The sequence below is a fragment of the Monodelphis domestica genome, chromosome X (assembly GCF_027887165.1).
Source record: "Monodelphis domestica isolate mMonDom1 chromosome X, mMonDom1.pri, whole genome shotgun sequence".
NCBI lineage: Eukaryota > Metazoa > Chordata > Mammalia > Didelphimorphia > Didelphidae > Monodelphis > Monodelphis domestica.
Window position 1 is genome coordinate 71,922,838 of NC_077235.1, and position 21,316 is coordinate 71,944,153.

A 21,316-nucleotide genomic window follows, 5' to 3' on the forward strand; every position below is an offset into this window, starting at 1 on the left:
CTCTAACCACTGAGCCGCTAGGCTGGCCTGTAAATGAGCATTTATGAAGTACCCACTATGTGCACTTTATAAATATCATCTCACTCCATCTTCACAGCAGCCCTGGCAAGTAGGTACTATTGTGAGCCTCTTTTTACCAACAGGGAAACTGAGGCAGAGGTTCAGTGACTTACCCAGAATCAGACAGTGAGTAGGTGTCTGAGGTCAGATTTGAACTCAGATCTCTATCCACTGCACTGCTCTATAAATGGTCAGTGTCTGTTTATTGAAGGACAAAAGTCCACTTCAAAGCCAACATTTCAGGTTTGCAAAGACCTTCCTGTGCACTAGCTCATTTGATAAAGTTACTAGGAAAGAGGGAGGAAAGAAAGGGATCCCGAGAGCTCTGGGCTTGGGCCTGGGCTCCGATTTCCTCCTCTGTCAAATGGGGTGAAGGGTGGGGGACAGACTAGGTGATTTCCAAGGGCCCTTCTGGGTTCAGCATCCCATGAGCCTTTGGGCAAAGTGGCTCATGGCCAGAGTTAGCAAGCAGCTCCTCGGGCTCCAGCAGAGCCTGGCTGACCACGTGCAGCTGGGGCCCATGGGCCAGATGTGATTGGTGTAAGGCCCAGGAGGTGCCAGGATAGAAAGTGGGAGGGGGAACAGGGCATGGGGAGGCAGCAGCTGCAGCAGAGGTTGAGCCCTCTCGGGCATCTCCCCTCCTGCCAGCCTTCACAGGCCGTTTGCGGGACACACCTAAGCCCCAGCTGTGTGGATTGCTTTGAGTTCAGCCCACCTGGGTGCGTCCCCACCCCCTGCCTGTGCCCTGGCCATGGGGAGCAATCGGCAGCTGAGGCTCGGCCAGAAAGCCTGGGCCCTGAGCATGGAAGGAAATATGACTGGCCTGGTGGCAGCTGGGCAGAGGCATTTTGACCCTCCCCAGCCCCTTGCATACCTCCTTCCTCTTAAAGCAGTCTCAGGCCGGGCCACAACCTGCTGGGATGGGCCCGCCGCTCACGGTCCGGAGCCCTCATGCCCCGGGGGAGAACCCCGACTGCTCCGTGGAAGACCAAATGGGGTTGGAGTGGGCTTCCTCCAGAGGTCTGGCTCGAGGGCACCGGGACAGTCGGGAGGGGAGGGGAGGCTAACCCGAGCGACAATTGGCAGGAGGCCGGGGCAGTGGGCAGGGGAGGGGAGGCTCTGGGGAGAGCAGGCAGCTCCGCAGCCGGAAGGGCCCGGACCCAGGAGCTGGGAGGTCTGGGGGCTCATCTGGCCTTCCACTGTCTCAGGGCCTGACCTGGGGCACAATCCTTTGGCTTTCTCGCCTAGGGTGAGGGGGTGGGGTGGGGGCTCTGGCCCTGGCCAATGGCGGGCGGGGCTTTGTCTTTGGGCCCTTGCCACCCCTAAGACTATGCCGAGGTACGGGAGCTCCCCTCCTCCGCTCCGCTCCGCTCCCCTCCCCGCCCCAAGACTTCTTGTTGACACCAGCAAGAGCCATCAATATTGACCAGCTTCAGACTGAAAACAGCTCGGGGTTTGCTGTGGAAACAGTGTTGATATTGAGGACCCCTCCCCTAGGGCCCGACAGCCCCCAGCTAAGCTCTGCCTCTGGGCCTTGGAAGGGCGCGCCAGTGCCCTGCTCCGGTGCTCTAAGTCTTCAGGCCTCCTCCAGCTCTGCCTTTCTGGGTTCTAAGCCCTCCTTCGCGCTTTAGAACATTCCCCTCCAGCTCTGCTTCCCCTGTTCCTCCCAGGTGTTCTAAAGGCCTTTCCAGCTCTGCCTTTCCCTGTTCTAAGCCTCCCTCCCAGCTCTGCCCCCGTGTGTTCTAAAGCCCTTTCTCTGATGTTAGAGCTCTGTTCGAAGTGGCCTCCCGGCTGGTTCTCTAATTGAACTCTGGCCCGGGCTAGAAAGAAGGGGCACCTCGGAGGTAGAAGGGAGTGAGTGAGTGAGTGAGTGAGTGAGTGAGTGAGTGAGTGGGGTCAGAGCCCTGAAGCAGGCCCCGCCCCCGAAGCCGGGCAGTAAGGAGCCCAGGGGGAGGAGAAAAGGTCTGGATACACTAGAAGTTATTGCAAGGTGGGGATGCCTGGGTGGGCCTGCCCTTCATTTGAATGCAAATGGGGGGGGGGGAGGCCCAGCGTCCTCCAGCCTTCGGGCCAGATGGGAATGCCCCGTTAGCCCCGCTCCCAGGCCTCTGGACACAGAGGCTGCTTGGTCATGTTGGGCAAAGGAGGCACTTGAAGGTTGGCTGACAACCTTCAGAGCTCAGGGGCAGCTTTCTCGATTTCTGGGCACTGGGGAGTCTGGGGCTCCTAGGAGGCACCAGGATGGTGTAGGAGAAACCTCTCTGTCCCCCAAGCCACCATATACAGAAGCTGCCTCGAGAAGAAGGAGGGCGAGATGCATCCAGGATCCCAGAGGGCCAACAACCTGGGCAGCACTGGTATAGGTACCGGCATGGGAAGCAGTGGGGGTGGCATAGGCGGGGGCGGGGGCCACCTGCCAGCTCAGGCCTTCAGCCCAGCCCCTGCCTATCCACATGGCATGAGCTATTCTCATATGGCTAACCTGGATGCCCACGGGCAGTGGCTTGGGCCATGGGGACCCCACTACGGTCCCCCAAGGGAAGACTGGGCTCCCTATGGGGAGGGGCCCTCCAACTCTGTGGTGGAGCCTTCCTCCGTCCAGACCCTGGCTCAGGTCTTGGCCCTGGCCCCAACCCCAGCCCCGTACGGAGCCACTGACTACAGCAACCTGGTCCACCCTGGGCCCAGCGGGGTCCTCCCTCCTGAGAACATGGAATTCACAGAGCCCACCTCCAATCCCCCCAGCGTGGGAGGTGCCTATGCTTGGATGAGCAAAACCCTTCATGTCTCAGGTAAGCCAGACTCTGTCCCCCTCCTCCCTGGCTAGCTGCAGTGGGGTGGCCCTTGCACACCCTTAATGTGTCTTCTGTATTCCCTCCACACCGGCTACCACTGATGCGCTGGACTTCCCCGGCCAATGTTTATTTAGCGGGGAACCGCAGCGACTCCCCAGACGCCAGCAGCCCCGTTCTCTGAGGTTCTCCCCTGTAACAGTGGGGCTCTTCTATCCTGCTGGCCCCCCTCCCCCCGGACCTTGCTGGAGACCGGAGACCCCTTCTTTGATTTTGTTTGAAACCATCATTGAAGGCAACTTCGCTCCAATTCAGGGAGGGAAAAGTGAGGGCAGAGAAAGCTATTCTCCGCCGTCCCTCCAAGGTCACAGACCTCCGAAATCTCCTCCAGGACCCCCGCCCCCCACTTAGAAGAATGGGGCTCTTAATGAGCAATGCCCAGAATTCACCAGAAGAGCGAAGCTGGATCGAGCTCGAGCTCAGTGCGCAGAATATTGGAGACAGTGTTAGAGCTGGGAGGGACCCTGCACAGAAAGGGCAGAACCGGGGACTCCCTTTGCTTGAAAAAAATCTCCCTGAGGAGATGGTTTCTGGGGGAGGACAGGGACGCCTTCCCGGGATCCCTTTCAATGGTTGCCACTGTGGGAGACACCTCTGGGCGGGGGCACGATCTCTTGTTCAACCCACAGGATTTCGATGGTTTAGAGACAATCTGCCCAAGATGGGATCTGGGAAGGGGAGCCAGGAGGGACTGGGCCACTGGGCAGGTCATCAGGGAGAGTCCCAGGTGTTCCCACAGCCCTTAGCTTTCCTTTGGAAATGACTGGATGAAGCAGTGGGGGAGACCCAGTGAACATCCCCTCTATTTTCTTTGGGGAATCGGATGATTTTGCTTCTTTTGATTGCTACCTTTTTTCCTCCATCAGCTTTCCTTTCAAAGATATCTGTCCCCTCCACAACAATGAAAGCAATCCTTTGTCCCAAGGATTTTTTTGGTGACCTCTCCCACCCTCTCCCCTGCCCAGGAACTATATCTTCTCCATTCTTCCTTGGGGCCTAGCTTGATCACAATCAACGCAAAATCCTGAATTACCTTAAAAGTCAGAAAAGGGGAATTTTAGACTCCCATCTCCAACCACTTATTGGCTGAGTGACCTTGAGGAAGTCACTTCCTATCTCTGGACTTTTAAAAAATGTATTTAGTTATTTTCAATATATTTTTATTCATATATATATATATATATATATTTATGTATTCCCTTACCATCTTTTGTTTTTTAAAACCATTTCATTCCATCTTACAATCAATATTGTGTGTTGTTTCCAAGACAGAAGAGCAGTAAGGCTTAGGCAATGCAGGTTAAGTGACTTGCCCAGGATCACACAGCAAAGAAATGTCTGAGGCTGGATTTGAACCCACAACCTCCCATCTCTAGACCTGGCTCTCCATTCTAGTTACCACCTAGGTGCCCCCTTCCCTCCTTTTAAATAAAACTTCCAACTGCAGTTGGAAGAATTGAATTCTGCAATTATAGCTGCTCCCACTTACTGGCTATGTGATCTTGAGGAAGTCACTTCCTACCTCTGGTTCTACTCTCTGTCTGTCTCTATTTAAATCCTTACTTTCTGCTTTTGTAACAACTCAAGACAGAAAGGCAATGGCTAGGCAAATGCGGTTAAGTGAGAGAGATCACAGGACCCCAGATTTAGCATTTGAAGCAACCTCAGAGACCCTCATTTTACATTGAAAGGCACTGACATCTAAAGAAGGGAAGGGACTTATCCAAAGTCATGAATAAGCAATACTAAGATTTTTTTTTTTAAAACCCTTAGCTTTCTTCTTAGAATCTATTCTAGGTTAAATGATTTGCCTAGGTTCACACAGCTCGGGAGTGTTGGAGAACTTAAAAAAAATCTTTGCCTTCTGTTTTAGAATTAATACTTTGTATCAGTTCTAAGGCAGAAGAGTAGTAGGGCTGAGCAATGGGAGTTAAGTGATTGCCCAACTAGGAAGTATCTGAAGTCAAATTTGAACCCAGGGTTTCAATCCACTGAACTACTTAGCTACCTCCCACCCCAGGACCAAGATTTTAACTCAGGGATCCAAGTTGAACCCATTTTCTATGGCACCAAGATTCCTCCCATATCACCACATTAAAAAATCTACCTACCTACCCACCCACCCACCCACCCATCTATCTATCTATCTATCTATCTATCTATCTATCTATCTATCTATCTATCTATCTATCTATCTATCTATCTATCTATCTATCTATCCATCCATCCATCCATCCATCTTTTTCATTGAGTTTTGTTCCTGTTTTGTTTTTTCCATCATCCTTGTTTTCCCCAATATCTATCTCCTCCTTCCAGAGAGCTACCCCATATAAAAAATTATATTTTGAAAAGACAACAAAAGATAGAGAACGAGACAACACAAGGCATCAATACAATGAAAGAGTTTAAAAACATGTGTAACAATGGGCCACACTTGGAGATACACTTTTATGAAGGAGTGTCACTTCTTTTCCATTTTGATATCTCTCTCTGTCTCTCTCTTCAACCCTTCCTCCCTCCCTCCTTCTCTCCCTCCCTCTGTTTCTTCCCCTCCCTCCCTCCTTCTCTGTCTCCCTCTCTCTCCTACCCTTCCTCCCTCCCTCTCTCCCTCTCTCTCTCTTTCCCTTCTACCCATCCTCCCTCCCTCTCTCTTCCCCTCCCTCCCTCCTCTCTCTCCCTCTCTCCCTCTCTCTCTCCCCCTCTCTCCCCCTTTCTCTCCCTCCCTTTCTGTCTCCCCCTCTCTCTCCCTTTCTGTCTCCCCCTTTCTCTCCCTTCCTCCCTCCCTTCTCTCCCTCCCTCTCTCTCCCCCTCCCTCCCTTCCTCCCTCCTTCTCTCCCTCTCCCTCTCTCTCTCTCCCTCCCTCCCTTCTCTCCCTCTCTCTCTCTCCCCCTCCCTCCCTTCCTTCCTCCCTCCCTCACTCCCTCTCCCCCTCTCTCTCCCTCTCTCTCCCCCTTTCTCTCCCTCCTTCCCTCCCTCCCTTTCTCTCTCTCTCTCTCTGTCTCTCTGTCTCTCTCTCTGTCTCTCTCTCTCTCTGTCTCTCTCTCTCTCTCTCTCTGTCTCCCTCCCCCTCTCTTCCCCTCTGTCTCTGCCATTGTCTGTCTGTCTGTTTTATAGCCCTTACTTGCTGTATTAGTAACAACTCTAAGACAAAGTGGTAAGGGCTAAGCAAATGGGGTTAAGTGACTTGCCCTGGAGCACATAGGAAGTGTTTTAGGCCACATTTGAACCTAAATCCTCCCCATTCCTGACCTTGTGTTCTAGCCCCTTGAGCCAACTAACTGTCTCTTCATTTTTTTAGCCCTTACCTTCAGTCTTAGTAACATTTCTTAGAATTAAAAAAATCCTTTTAAACCCGTATTTAATGTCTTCCTAATGACTCTAATACAGAAGGGCCAAGACTAAGTAATTGAAATTAAGTGACTTGGCCAGGGTCACACAGCTAGAAGTGTCTGAGGCCAAATTCCTCCAGATTCTTGGCATGGGGCTCTATCTCCTTGAGCCACCTAGCTGCCCCCCCCATACTCTTTTTAAAACCTTTATCTTCTTTTTAAGTATTAGTTCTTGGAATTAACATTTTGAAATACTTTATATCTGATGAATAACTATGATACAGAAAGGCAAAGATTAGATAATCTGTGTTAAGTGACTTGCCCAGGGTCACACAGTTAGGAAGTGTCTGAGGCTAGATTTGAAACCAGGCCTGGCACTCTATCCCCTGTGCCACCTAGCTGCCCTGTCACCTGATTTGTAATTAGCATTTGAGTCTCACCTTTTTAGCAACTTAAAATTGAGATCTGTATGTAACTTTTGACTTGTAGGGCCACCTGTATTCACCCATGTGGGTATTTCTAGTTATTCAATGCCTGTTATGGGTAAAGGACTTTGGGAGGGAGAGGTGCAGAGATCATTAAGGACTAGGCCTTTCCCTCATGGAGCTCTCAAGTTGGCATGGCAGGGAGGAACAAAGGATGCCCAAACATATGATGTGGAGATGCATCAGTGATGTCATAGCGTGAATCCGTTCTCTGCCAGTGCACAAGGTTCACTTACTTCCTCTGGCACTAACTGTGTGACTTTGGGCAAGTCCTTTCCCCTCCCAGGGCCTTGGTTTCTCCATCTGTCCAATTAGGAACTTGGCCTCTATGGCTTCTGAGGTTCTCCTAGCTCTAGGTCTAGGATCCTCTGGTGATCCTTTCTGTGTGAGTCTCATCCTCCTAAATCCCCACAATGGTCCTTTTGAGGGGTCATAATCCAGGGAGCCTTCCTCCACCTATTGCTTTTTGCTCTTTTTTTAAACCCCTTCACTTCCATTACAGAATCAATATTGGTCCCAAAGCAGAAGAGGCTAGGCAATGGGGGTGAAGTGACTTGCCCAGGGTCACCCAGCTAGGGAGTGTCTGAGGCTAGACTGGAACCCAAGACTTCCTATATCTATGCCAAACTGTCAATCCACTGAGCCACCCAGCTACCTTTCTGTTCTTGCTGCACAGCTAGGCCACTTCCAGTCACATTTCTCCATGCCACACTCACTGCCCACCTTGAACACTCAAGAAGTCCTGCTGTCCCTTAGCCAGAAACAACCTCTCCCAATATAGATCACCACTCCTCTGCCTGAAAGTTGCTGTGTCCAAGAGATCCCTCCGTCCAGCCTGTAACTGAGCTTTGCCATGGTTCCCTAGGATGATGCTTGGATGATAGACTCACTACTTCTCATCACCATGCCCTTGCTAAAAGTCCTTCCAGCTTGGCAGGGATTTCTCAAGGGTCCAGTCCATTAACATAAAGTCTGAGAAGCCCAGGTCACCCATTTATCACAATCCACATTAGTATAAAGAGAGCATTGGCCCACAGGAGTCCCTAAAATGCTGAAATCCCAAGACTGCACCCTCTCCTCCTCACCCCCAAGTAAAGGATGGAGCCCCCATCACTTACTGGGCAGGCTGAGTTGAGCTGAGGAGTCACTGGGCCACCAGGTCTCCACACCAAGTCCCACTGAATCTGCTGCCAATAGAGGGAAGCCCTGGGAGGGCAAAGAGGGTGGGAGCTGCCTACGGAGGAGCAAACTGGCCCAGTCAGCCAACAGAGCAGGACTGGCCTTGTAAGTGAGCCTGAGTGAGATAGGGTGACCCAGCCTCCGAGCAAAATCAATAAATCAGAACAAAATGGGGTCCTGTTGAGGGAAGAGAGCAGGAAGATAACGCACCGGGTATGGATTTGACTCTGTTGATTCTGTTGAGTCCAAAGGCCACTTGGTGGTGTTTGCGTATCCTAATTATAACATAAGGGAAGAACCTTGATCTTGGAGTCAGAAGATGCATATGTGAATGCAGAAGCTACTCATTCACTTAATGGTTCCGTGTGTCCTTAGTGGAGTCACGTTCCTTCTTCTAGACCTCACCAGACACTGCAGTTTGGGGCTGGGTCTCCTCAGCTCACCCAGGCTGGCAATGCTGGGACCACTTAAAAGTCTGGTCTTGGAGAACAGTTGAGAGGGAAGCTGGTGCCTTACTTTGCACCCGCAGTTGGACAGGAGCAGGGGAGAGGCATCTGCCATCTTGGCTGAATCAGCCTTCTTTTGGGGACTCTTGGTTACGGGGAATGGCGCACTCTCTGAAAGTAACACGATGGAAGGGTGCCCTGGAGAAGCAGGGCACTTAAAAGCACACCCTCAGTGGAAAGCAGATGAAAAAGGCACATGGGGATCGCTGCCCAGGCCAGTGGCTCCCATGGGTGGCTTGCAAACGTTCTGCCCAAGGGGCTCGTGTAAGCACTCTTTAATCGTGCAATATGATGAGTGGGGCATTCAGTCGTGCTGGCACTACCTGAATTCATGCCTTGCCCATGAAAGGACTAGTGGAATGGAATCCACTGGACTCGCTGACGCCTCGGCTCCCCTCAGGGTTAGACTCCCATAAGCAGGCAAGGAGTAAGTCAATTTAAAATAAACCCATTGTCAAATGGGATCCTCAGGTGAAATGCCTCCCTTCCCTCCCTCGGGGAGTTTCCAGACTGTACATGAGAACAAATGGATGGACTGCTTACGGAAACCCTCCCTATTACAAGGCTTCCTTCCTTCCTCCCTCCCTCCCTTCTTTCTTTCTTTCTCTTTCCTTTCTCTTTTTCTTTCCCTCTTTCCCTCTTTCTTTCTTTCTTTCTTTCTTTCTTTCTTTCTTTCTTTCTTTCTTTCTTTCTTTCTTTCTTTCTTTCTTTCTTTCTTTCTTTCTTTCTTTCTTTCTTTCTTTCTTTCTTTCTTTCTTTCTTTCTTCCTTCCTTCCTTCCTTCCTTCCTTCCTTCCTTCCTTCCTTCCTTCCTTCCTTCCTTCCTTCCTCTTTCTTTCTTCCTTCCTTCCTTCCTTCTTTCTTTCTTTCTTTCTCTCTCTCTCTCTCTCTCTCTATTTCTTTCTTTCTTTCTCTGTCTCTTTTTTGTTACTCTCTTTCTTTTTGTCTCTCTTTCTTTCTCTCCCTCTCTCTCTCTTTGTTACTCTTTGTTCCTATCTGTCTATCTCTCTTTTTCTTACATCTTTCCTTCCTTCCTTTTTCTCTCTTTTTCTTCCTTTCTGTCTCTTTTTCCCTTTCATTTTCTCTCTCTTTCTTTTTCCTTTACTTTCTGTTTTAGAATCAATACTATAAACTGATTCCAAGGCAGAAGAGTAGTAAGAACTAGGCAATGGGGGTTAAGTGACTTGTCTAGGATCAAACAGCTACGAAGGGCTTATTTTTTTAATCTTTACTTTCCCTTTTTGAATCAATACTGTGTGTTGGTTCCAAGATAGAACAGTGATCAGGGTTAGGTAAATGAGATTAAGTGACTTGCCCAATGTCACAGTGACAAAGTGTATGAGGTCAAATTTGAACCCAGGACCTTCTATCTCTAGGCCTGCTCATTGATTTTTTAAAAATCCTACCTTCTTTTTTAGAATTGATACTGTATATTGGCTCCAAGGCAGAATAGTCAGGGCTAGGCAACTGGAATTAAGTGACTTGACCAGGGTCATCCATTTAGAAAGTGTCTGAGATCAGATTTAAGCCCAAGACCTCCCATCTCCAGGTCTATTCACTGATTTTTTTAAGCCCTTGTCTTCCATCTTAGAATCAGAACTGTGTATTGGATCTAAGGTAGAAGAGTAGTAAGGGCTAAGCAACAGGAGTGAAGTGACTTGCTCAGGGTCACACAGCTAGGACGTGTCTGAGGCCACATTAGAACCCAGGATCTCCTGTCTCTCTAGATCTGACTGTCACTACCTAAATAGCCACCTAGTTGCCCCTCTGTCCCACCACAGAACATAATTAAAGTTGGAAGAGGTCTGACATACAGTGACATAGTGTTGGAACTGGAAAGCACCTTTGAAGATAGGATATCAGCACAGCAGGAGATCTTAGTCCACAGAATGTCAAAACTAGATGGGGCCTTAAAACCTAGGGCATGGGGGGCAGCTGGATAGCTCAGTGGATGGAGAGCCAGGCCTAGAGATGGGAGGTCCTAGGTTCAAATCTGGCCTCAGACACTTCCCAGCTGTGTGACCCTGGGCAAGTCACTTAACCCCCATTGCCTAGCCCTTACCACTCTTCTGCCTTGGAGCCAATACATAGTATTAGTTCCAAGACAGAAGGTGAGGGTTTTAAAAAACAACCTAGGGCATGGAGTCATAAAGCTAGAGTTAGAGGGGTTGCTTAGAACATTGAACAGCAGACCTGGAAGGGAAAGACCCTAGAGAACACCAGTCCAATTTCTCTCATTTATAGGGAGTAAAGTTAGTTAAGGAAAAGGTGGTATCAGTGATTGCTTCTGACTGACCAGCAAAATAAGGTCTTGTATTGGGAATGAGTCTCCAATAAGGGCCATCTGCTTCATCTTTTTAAATGAAGACTCTTGGGGACTAGATGCTACAGGCTCAGACAGGATAGAACTTTGTTTGTTAGGCTTTTTAGCCAAATAATGCAAGAGACCTGCTATGATATCACTGTGGTCTAGCATCTCCCAAGATGGCTGCTGCTGGAAACAGTGGAAGTTGTATGGGCAGACTATCTCCACTACTTGGGTTGTTGACTTTAGGCAGGTCACTTCCTTGTGGGGCCCTTAGTTTCCTCCTCTGTAAAATCAGCAGTTTGAAATCCACCACCTCTAAGGTCTTTCCCAGTTCTAGATTCTGGGCTTTGTCACTGACTTGCTGGGTGAACTTGGGCAAGTCCCTTCCCTTCTCTGGGTCTCAGTTTCTTCACCTGCAAACTGAAGGAGATGGACTAGGTCTCTAAGAGGTTTTCCCACTCTGCCAGTGTTCTGAGTCCTCTCCACTAAAGGACAGCTGGAGCCCATCTCTTCTGGAGCTACAGAAATTCACCTTGGCCTCTTGGCATTCCCAGAACGCCTCAGTAGGGGTTCAGGTGATGGAGGGATGGAGGACATCCGCACTCTAAGCTGCGACATTATAGAAGGACTATACCAGAGAGGCGACACGAGAACAGCTGTTAGACACATCTGTCCCAGCCTGGGCGCATTGTTCCCAAATTAACTTGGGAGAGGCAGCTGGGAGTGAATCTCCCCTCCCGGTTCTTGGGAATCGTATTCTTTGGGGAAGAAAATGGCTCAAATGCTAGAGATGAATGCCAACAGATGTGGAAATAGCTGAAGAGTGGGTGGGGGAAGGGGCTGTTGGGGAGGGGCACTGGGGATGCGGATGGGGACAGGAGATTGTCCAAACGGTCCTCCACACCACCTTTAGAACCGGACAGGGGACAGAGACAGTGGATGGTAATTTCTCCCCCTTTGTCAACTCAGTCCTGAGGTCTGGTTTTTTTTTTCCCACTTTGTTTCGGGTTCTGAGACCTTATCTGCCAGATTGGGGCAACAGACCCTTTTAACACTTCCCTGGCCTTTGATATGCAGCCTGGCTCTGGCTAGTCCGGGGTCCCTCCTGTCTTGGGGGCTTATATTGCCTCGCCGGAAAGAATGAGTGTTCTCACTGCCCGCTCTAGTCTTTATTATCTTCCAAAGAAGCTGTTGGAGGTTGGGGTGGAGAGGGAGGAGTTGAGCTGAAGCCTTCCCTGGGGCTGGAAACCTGGATCTGTTTACTCTTTATTGAGTGGCAGGGGGTTAGGAGAGAGGGAAAGGGAGAAGGTGGGGGGGGGAGTTAGAGACAGACGTACACAGACTCAGACACACGGACAGGTTATATTTCCTGGTGATTGAACATCGCTGATGGTCCTCCCAGCCTTCTTTGGGGACCTGTGGCCCAGGGTTCCTCTGGTCCCTTGAGCAGAGAGGAGAGGAAGGAAAAGGTGCCAAGCTAGAAAAGATTTCCAATGTAGCGTTGTCCTGGTGGAGAGCCGTATGACTGTCAGGAGGGAACGCCAGCCCCTCAGCTGAGAAATGTCTGGCCACAGCACCTCGGCTAGGAAAACTGATAGACAATCAGCTCTCTGAGAGAAGGGGTGCTATCCTTTCCTGCATCAGCTTCTCCTAGCCCTGACACAGTGCTTTGCACATAGTAGGCACTTCATAAATGCTTATTGGTTAGGAGCCGCTAGGTGACCTAGAGCCCCTACCGCTCTTCTGCCTTGGACCCAATACTCAGTGTCATCACCATCACCAAGGGGTGAAAATAAATAGTCCAGGGACAACTAGGAGGTTCAGTGGATAGAGAGCCAGAACTAAAGCCTGGAGATCCTGGGTTCAAATTTGACTGCAGATATTTCCTAGTTGTGTGACCCTGGGCAAGTCATTTAAGTCCAGTTACCTAGCCCTTACCACTCTTCTGCCTTGGAACTAATAATGATTCTAAGACAGGTCAGGGTTTTTTTCATGCTTATTTATTAAATATTTAGCTGGAACCCCAGCTTTGCTCCTTACTATTAGAGAGATGTCTCTCTGTCTCTGTTCTTGTCTGTCTCTCTTTGTCTCTCTCTGACTCTGTCTCTATCTTTCTGCCTCTGTCTCTGAAATCAGGGGCTAAAACTCTGAGGTCCCTTTTAGCTCTCACTTCTGTGATCCGATGCAGGTGGGAAAGGGGGAGGGAAAGGAGGACATATTGGGTCCTAGAAGAAAATCACTATTGATCTCTAAGTATCATCCTTTCCAGCCCTAAGAGTTGTGAGTCTTCCAAGCAACAGGAAAAATCTAAAGAATTAGAACCATGTCTTAAATTACTCTTTAAACAGCCAGCCTTGGATTGGGAGGGTGTTTAGTACCCATTTCACCTAAGCAAGGAGTCTGGGGATTTGAGTTCAAATTCAGTCTCGTCTATTCACCAGCTATGTGATCTTGTGCAAATCTGACCTTTACTAATAGTAACACAAGAATAATGACAATACTGTAAGGCTAGCCTCTATATAGTGCTTTAAAATTCACAATCTTACTTTGCATGCCTCGTCTCTCTTGAGGTTCACAACAACCCCGTGGTGAGGCAGATACCACAGACACCATAATCATATCTGTCTCTGAATCCAAGAGATTAAAGTTCAGAAAAGAAATCAGATTTAAGGTTTTATTGGTATTTGCAACATCCATTTTGATTTTATAAACTACTCTCTCTCTCTCTCTCTCTCTCTCTCTCTCTCTCTCTCTCTCTTCCTCTCTGTCTCCCTCCCTCTCTCTCTCTCTCTTCCTCTCTCTCCCTCTCTCTCTGTTTCTCTTCCTCTCTATCTCTTTCCATTTCTCTCTCTCTCTCTCTCTCTCTCTCTCTCTCTCTCTCTCTCTCTCTCTCTCTCTCTCTCTCTCTCTCTCTCTCTCTCTCTCGTTCTCTCAAGCTTTCCCAGATATCTGCTTGGATGCTGAGAGCCAGCATTATTGCTCTTTCAGGACTTGTTAATTGTCCGGACTCCAGCCCTGAGTTAGCAAAAAGGCCCTTGGTGAAATTGTGTCACTTCAACAAAAGAAAATGACAAACCCCAGAAACGTCCCAGAGGACTACTCTTCCTCCCTCCGCTTTCCTGTTCCTGGACATAAAAAGGGCAGGGGGACATTTGTTTAGGGCTTGTAAATTCCCAATCCATTGTTTGTGCTCCCCAATGGACAAAGGGTTTGGCCTTCTGGGCTGTTAGGCAGGCCTCCATCTTAACACCTCAATGGAGGTCAGGGACCACTTGAAAGGGGTCTTTGTCCTTACAGTTTGTCCCCCAAACCAGTTACATCAAAAAGGGCTCGAAAGATCTGAAGAATCCCATTAACAAAAAGCTGAAGGGAGGGGCCAGAGGGTAGGAATTGGACTGCCTTTACCTCCCCCCCCCCCAACACACACACTCCAGGGGTCAAGAGAGAGGGAAATGGCCTAATTGCCTTTGGAGAAGACTAAAGGGAAGGAGGAGGAAAAGGTATCTGTCCTCAGGGAAGCCATTCAGAGGGGAAGGATAATTAGTTCCCTATTGTGAAGCAAAGGAAATGTTTGGCTAGAAGGTGCTGCTCCTGCCCCCCCTCCACTCTCCCCTACCCTCATCCACATCCCCATCCACACAAACACACTCACACCCAGGGCCCAGCGATCCCCCGGGGCTGCCTGGGAGCGAGGTGACTTGCTTGGCCAGCCTCTTTTCCCCCAGTGGACCGGTGAAGTCTGAGTGTGGGGAACTGCCTGGGAGGAAGTGAATTCATTCCACCCCAGCAGCCCTGCACCTTTCATTCTTAAAGGATTGCCTGGGGCCACTGAGAGCTCAAGTAACTTGTCGGGAGTTCCTGAAGGGAAAGTGAACCCAAATCTTCTTGCCTTAACGCCATTCCCTTTTGCTCCCCTTCAGTTGTTTTTTAGTTTCTTGGCAGAGAGACAGGTCTGGTTTCTCACTTCCTTCTGCAAGCTCATTTGACAGAGGAGGAAACTGAGTCAAATAGGGTAAAATGATTTGCCCAGGGTCATACAGCTAGGAAGTGTCTGAGGTCACATGTGAACTCAGGTCTTTCTTAATCCAGACCCAGTGCTTTATCCCCTGCAGTGCCACCCAGCTGCCCTCTTTAGCATCTATTCTGTCCTTTATACCAGTTGGGTGACCTTGGGCAAGTCACTTCCCCAAAAGTCTTCATCTGTAAAATGGGGCTCTTAATGCTTTCACTCTTGCAACCCTTAAAATGCTCTGAGTCATTTGATCATGGGCATTTTAGGGAAGGGCACAAATCTCCAACATGAAGTCAGAAGAAATATGCCCTAACCAGACAGATTTGGGCTCTTCTTGAGCTAGAACCACTTGAGGGAAAGAATTATGGCTTTTACTTAGATATCAGTGAAGGTCTTTTATATCCCTTGATTCATTTAAGCCTCATGTATGAAGTGGACAGAACAGAAGAGTATTTGACTCCTTTTTCCAATAAAGAAGCTGAAGTTCCGAGTGGGAGGAAAGTTGCTCAAGGATACCCAACTAGTAATTGCAAAGGCGAGTCAGCCAGCTCTATGACAATGCCCTGAGGTGACTTAGCTTCCCTGGGCCTCAGTTTCCCCGTCTGCAGAGTGGAGACTCAACCCCCTTCTTCCTTCATGCAGGGTACAAAATCAGCCAGAGTTGTTGAGGCCAAGTCTTGTACAAGAAGAATGGATCTTGGCTTCCTTAGTCTCCAAGCAGAAGTAGGATTATAGCAGAAAGACCCCTTGATTGGATGCAAGAAGACTTCCTTGTTCTGTCACTTACTAAACAATTCACAGGTCCTCTGTGGCTCCTGGTTTCTGTGGAACAAAGGGCTGGGGGACTACTTGGTTCCTTTCTAAAGCCAAATCTATGGCCCTGTCCAGTGGATCTACCTAAGGTGCCAGACCACGCACCAGCGAGAAAGAAATAAGGATCCTTCAGGGTCCCAGGGCCATGTTTTAAAGCTAAATTGGCCCGATGGAAATTAGCTAAATTGAGGGGAAATAGCTTGATTCTTAGACCCAAAGGATCCACCCATCCATTCCTTTGTTGAATAAACATGAATTCAGCACCTACTATTTGCAGAGCCAGTTGAGAGAAGACCCTAGCCTTGATCCTTCTAAGGATACTCAGGTGGGAGACAAGATACAAACACAGACAGCAAAAACGCTTCCTCACAATTGCTAACCATAACCATGTAGACAGGGCAAGGTACCTGAGCTGGACTTGGAGTTGGGAAGACCTGGGGTTCAAATCCTACCTCATATGCTCATTAGCAGTAGGACCCTGAGCAAGTCACTTAACATCTGAGTTTCCATTTCCTCTGATGGAAAATGGGAGTTATCTGCCTCCTGAGGATGCTATGAGTATCAAATAAGAGTTATTTGTGGATCTTAAACCACCACAGGAAGAGAGTGATTATTTTCCAAATAAAGACACTGAAGGGGGTGGCAGTGTGGTAAAGCTGGCTTTCACAGAATCCTTTACAGTTCCAAAAGATTTAAATAGATTATCCCATTTGATCCTTAGAAGTCTTAGAGGTAAACCCATTTTGCAGTGAATGTGAGCCAGGCCTAGAGACTAGAAGCCCTGGGTTCATATCTGGCCTCTAATACATTGTAGCTGGGTGACCCTAAGCATGTCATGTAACTGGTTCCAAAGCAGACTGGCAGGACGGAGTAGGCAAGATTCAAAGAAAATAAGCTCTCTCCTCACTCCCATCTCTCCCCTCTATCCCATCGCCCAATTTGTGGGTGAGGAAACTTGAGGTTCAAAGTAATTCAGTGACTTGCCTGAGGTCACAGAGACAGTAAGTGGTTAGAACAAAATTGAAATACAGGTCTCCTGACTCTGCTCTGCAATGCCTCCCTTCTCCTCCTAGGGTCATTAGAAAAATACAAACCAAAACGCTGTATGTTTTTCAAATAAAATGATCCTTCCCAAGGAGAAAGGGGAAGAACCTGGGAGGGCTTCATGGGGGAAATGGTAACTGAGTTGGACTTTAAAGGTTCTGACCAAGTGGAAGTTCCCAGGGGTGAACTGGCCACTTTGGTCTCCTCAGCACCAAACCTGGTATCTTACATCCAGTTGGCACTTAACAAATAAATCTGTTGAACTGAATTGAATTGAATTAAATTGGTGGAAGTTCAACAAGTACAGAGGAGAAAGGAGGGCATTAGAGGCCTAGGAAATCCCCTGGGCAAAGGCCCTGAGGTGGGAGATTTCAGGATGTACTCTAAGTGGTTAGAGACCTCCCAATGTGGGACAGCACTGTATGAGTTGCCTTTCTCCTAAGCAGGAAAAACCAGGACCAAGGAGAAGTACCGAGTGGTTTATTCTGAGCATCAGAGATTGGAGCTGGAGAAGGAATTCCATTGCAACAGATATATCAGCATTCGGAAGAAAACTGAACTTGCAGCACAGTTGGGCCTTTCGGAGAGACAGGTATCCCAGAGCATCTTCTTATTTCTATGTATTTGTTTTGCTTTTTTTTTTGACCCTCACTTTCTGTCTTAGAATGAAGTATTGGTTCCAAGGCAGAAGAACAGTAAGGGCTAGGCAAGGGGGTTAAGTGACTTACCCAGGGTCACTCAGCTATGAAGTATCTGAGGTCAGTTGGAACCCAAGACCTGCTGTCCTGGCTCTCTAGCCCCTGAGCCCCACAGCTGCTCCTTGTGTGTTTGTTTCTCCAGGCTGTAGAAGTCAGAACCCACACCTCTAGGCAGGCTCTAGAAATTTGTTATGAGAGTTGAGCAAAAAAACTCTGTGAGTTCCCCTAGATTCCTCCTGTTCACCCCCCAAGTGCAACCTCATCAGCTGGCTCATGGGAGAGGCAATCCTCTCAGCAGAATTCAAATGGGGAAAATGGTCCAATGCCAGCATCCTGCTAAGATGACTGACTGGCTTCTCCACCTTAAGTTGGAATCCCAAAGTAGATACAGCCTGGGCCAATGAGAGCTTTAGGAGAGAGGCAGCTGCATGTGGGGACAAGGAGCCCTGAATCTGGCCACAGAGGCACTGGGTTTGAATCCTGACCTTGCAGGCCCTCCTCCAAACTTCTCTGGAAAATAAAGGGTCTGGACTAAAGAATATCCTTTCCAGCTTGAAATCCTCTCCCTTGGGTTCTTGTAATCAGCCAATCTGGATCATTTAAATTCCCTAAGTGATTCTCAGGGTCAGCAGAGACTCAGTAGCCTGGTGCTGGAGGCCAGAGGAGTTGACCCCTTTATCGTTGTTTGAAGGTGACTCCATGACTCAAAGATTGTGCCTCAGTAGACTGCAGATGGGCCTAAGGACGGGCTGCTGCCTAATGGCTGAGGATCAGCCTGGCTTGGGGTAGAGACACTAATCTGAGCTGTGGTCACGGTAACCATTGAACCATACTGATCTCTGATGTCACGATGTCCCAAACCAGGAGGGGTTCAAGTGGCTGGTCTCTGAGGGGCTAGATGACTGCGACGTCCTCTGCCTGCTCTCTAAACCACCCCAGAGCACTGCCATTCCCTGTCCCTAGAACCCTTGGGATTCCAAAGCTTTTACTTCTCTGACCTTGAGCCGAGGATGGGCACTTCTGGTATGGCTTGAAGTCAGTCATCCATTCCCTCTTTCTGTCCCTATTCCTTAGAGAGAGAGACTTAATGCAGTGACTTAGAAAGTCACTAGCCAGGGATTCTGCAAGACCCGAGTTCAGATCTTGCCAGAGACACCTGCTAGTTATGTAAACCCTGGCATGCCCTTTGATGTCCTTGGGCCTCAGTTTACTCTTCTGTAAAATAAGGGAGTTGGACCCAATGACCTCTAAGGTCCTTTCTAGCTCTTAAATCTATGATCCTGTGATGTGGCAGGCACTAGGACAGACAGGAGCAAAAGTAGTCCCTTCAGGAGCTTATTTTTGGCTGCTTCATGCCATTCAAATGAAATGAGCAAATTCAGCTCCAAATCCGCAGATTCTAGGAATTTCTAGGAAGTTTTCAAGGTCCTTCAGTCCAGTTCCCTCAGTGCTCCCCTGTCTCACTTCTCCTCTGCCCTTGGGTGTCATGGCATCCTTTCATTCCTGCATGTCCTCCTACTATGGAAGCCCCTCTCTCTGGTCTCATCAGTCTAGTGTATCTTCCACAGTGGCTGTGTAATCTCTGGAAAGATCATTAGGTGGCTCAGTGGATAGAGAGCCAGGCCTGGGTTCCAATCTGACCTCAGACACTTCTTAGCTGGGTGACCCTGGGCAAGTCCCTTAATTCCATTGCCCAGCCTTTCCCACTTCTGCCGTGGAGCTGATACTTAGCATTTATTCTAAGCCAGAGGATAAAGGCTTGAAAAACTAAGATCATTAAAGTGATGACACATGGGGAAACTGAGGCTCCAAGATAGAAGGAAGCACTATTAAGTACTAAAGGTAAGACCTCAGGTCTCCCTAAGTCTAAGTCTGTCATTTCCGGTGCCCTGGGCCAGTAGTCTCCACATCTTTGATCTCTCAGTTCTATCAACAAAAAGGTTTTTCTGATGAGTTGAGGATGGAGGGGAAGATGTTTTCAGTGGCACCTGCACAGCTGCTGCTGCTCTGGGTACCTGATCCAGTCACCCAGATGGGCCAATGCCCATCTAAGAATAGAGCAAGTTGGGGACAGCTAGGTGGCTCAGTGGATTGAGAGCCAGATCCAGAGATGAGAGGGTCTTCAGTTCCAATGTGGCCTGACCCTTTGGAGCTCTGTGACCCTGGGTAAGTCACTTAACCCCCTCTGCCTAGCCCTTACAGCTCTTCTGCCTCTGAACCAGTACACAGTATGGATTCTAAACCAGAAGGGAAGGGTTTTTAAAAACTAAGATCGTTAGTGATGACACCTGGGGAAACTGAGGCTCCGAGATAGAATGGTTTCTCCAAGATGAAGTCACCTAACCCGCACTGCCTAGCTAGCTCTTAGGGCTTCTGGTCCGAAACTAGTACACAGGATGGGATCTAAGACGGCAGGGAAGGGGTTAAAATGGTACTGGAGGACGTTGGGGGTCGAAGGAGCAGCGAGGGTGGGCTCGGAGCGCCTTCCCAGCCTGCCCGGGGCTAGATTGGGGACAGAGCCCGAATGCGGCCGGTTCCCAGGCTCACTCCCTGAGCCACTTCAGCCCAGAGGAAGGCGCCGGCTGGAATGGCGTTCAAGGCCCCTCAATCGCTGTTCTGTGACGTTGCGTTGCAGGTGAAGATCTGGTTTCAGAACCGGCGGGCCAAGGAAAGGAAGCTCCTCAAGAAGAAGATCTCCGAGGCTCAGGGCACGGGGGTCAGCGCGGCCCACAGCGACTCGAGCTCCGTGAGCCCAGCCGACCCCCCGAAGCTCTACTTCCCGCCGCCGCCGCCCCTGGGGGAGTTCCAGCCAATCGATCTGCACCAGATCCTGGTGTCCGAGTGAGGGGCCTGGGCCGAGCGGCGGCGGGGGCGGGGGCGGCTCTTCCCCTCAGGCCCGGCCGCTGCTGCCGCCGCCGCCGCCGCCTGAAGCCGCCCCCCCCCCCCCCCCCCGGCGGCCCGGGATGTCTGCGGGGGGCGGGAGAGGTCTCATTCATTGTATGCAGCCATTGGGAACAAATTGATGGGGTAATAGAAGAGAGCGGGCGCTGCGGCCCCCGCCCCGCCCCCGCCCCCTCCTGCGCAATAGCGTGGTGTCAATTGCTACGGGAAGTCACAGTCATTCCGAGCCTGTTCCTAGCAGGCTTGTGACAGAAAATCGGGCCGCGGAGGGGGATGGTGCGATGCCGGGGGTGGTGGGGCTGGGGCTGGCGAGAGGGGTGGCGCTGGCGTTCCCACGATTCTCCCCGTTACCCAGGACCCCCGCGTTGGCGTTAAGTGAGTGTGACTTCTCGAGGAATAATAATAACTCAGGGGATCGTTAGCAATTGCTCCATTCTCCAGAAATTTCTTTCAGCCAGGGCAAGGCCCTGCTTCACCGAGGGCCTGGCCGGACTGGTTCACGGGGTCTTCGGATCCCAGTACGGACTGGGAGAAGAATCGTGCGCGGTGCGGGTGGGGGTTGCGGCACGGGGCCTTTCCCTCGGCAAATGGGAAAAATGAAGGGGGATGGAAGGGAAGTGATCGACTCAAGGTCACACACAGCCTATGGCTTCTTTACTCTAACCACTGCTCCGCCCCACTCGAACCCTAGATGTGCCTTGGAAACTCAGCTCAAAAGTCACCGTGAATGTGTTGTTGTTTAACAAAGAAAGGAAAAGAAGACGTCAAATAAACGCAATCTGTCTGTTCTTAGGCCATCCTTGTCCCCCCCTCCATCTCCTGGGTTAGACTGCCAGCTCTGGCCTGCACATGCAACCAATGAGCGGATGCCCCACTGCAGAAAGACCTCTCAAGCAGGGGCCTTCCATTGGCAGTGTTGGCATTCTTTCCCAAGGAGTACGGTCCGCGGCTCCCCGGGCTGTAGCAGGCCCCCCACTTCCTATGGCCCCACTTTAGCCTTCCCAACATTTCCAGGCTGCAGCTGCAAAGCCAGCCTTGTAAGTGGGCCCCTGGCCAGTTATGCTATTGGCATACCAACATGGTGGCCTCTGGGGCTCCGAACTGGATCACTTGGTAGGGACAACACTGAG

The 21,316-nt window shown here is 49.9% G+C and overlaps 1 protein-coding gene across 1 annotated transcript; it reads left to right on the top strand.

The window, feature by feature from the left end:
• The first annotated feature begins 2,125 nt into the window (after positions 1 to 2,125).
• On the top strand, positions 2,126 to 20,977 carry CDX4 (caudal type homeobox 4). The gene is made up of 3 exons (XM_056809156.1): positions 2,126 to 2,852; positions 17,034 to 17,179; positions 19,921 to 20,977. The coding sequence occupies exons 1-3, from the start codon at positions 2,375 to 2,377 to the stop codon at positions 20,128 to 20,130; spliced, it is 834 nt and encodes a 277-aa protein (XP_056665134.1). The 5' UTR covers positions 2,126 to 2,374; the 3' UTR covers positions 20,131 to 20,977.
• Positions 20,978 to 21,316: the final 339 nt, after the last annotated feature.

Coding starts and splice junctions, on each gene's coding strand:
- CDX4 (XM_056809156.1), top strand. CDS start 2,375: ATGCATCCAGGATCCCAGAGGGCCAACAACCTGGGCAGCACTGGTATA. Junction 2,853..17,033: donor CAAAACCCTTCATGTCTCAG/GTAAGCCAGACT, acceptor TCTCCTAAGCAG/GAAAAACCAGGACCAAGGAG. Junction 17,180..19,920: donor TGGGCCTTTCGGAGAGACAG/GTATCCCAGAGC, acceptor GTTGCGTTGCAG/GTGAAGATCTGGTTTCAGAA.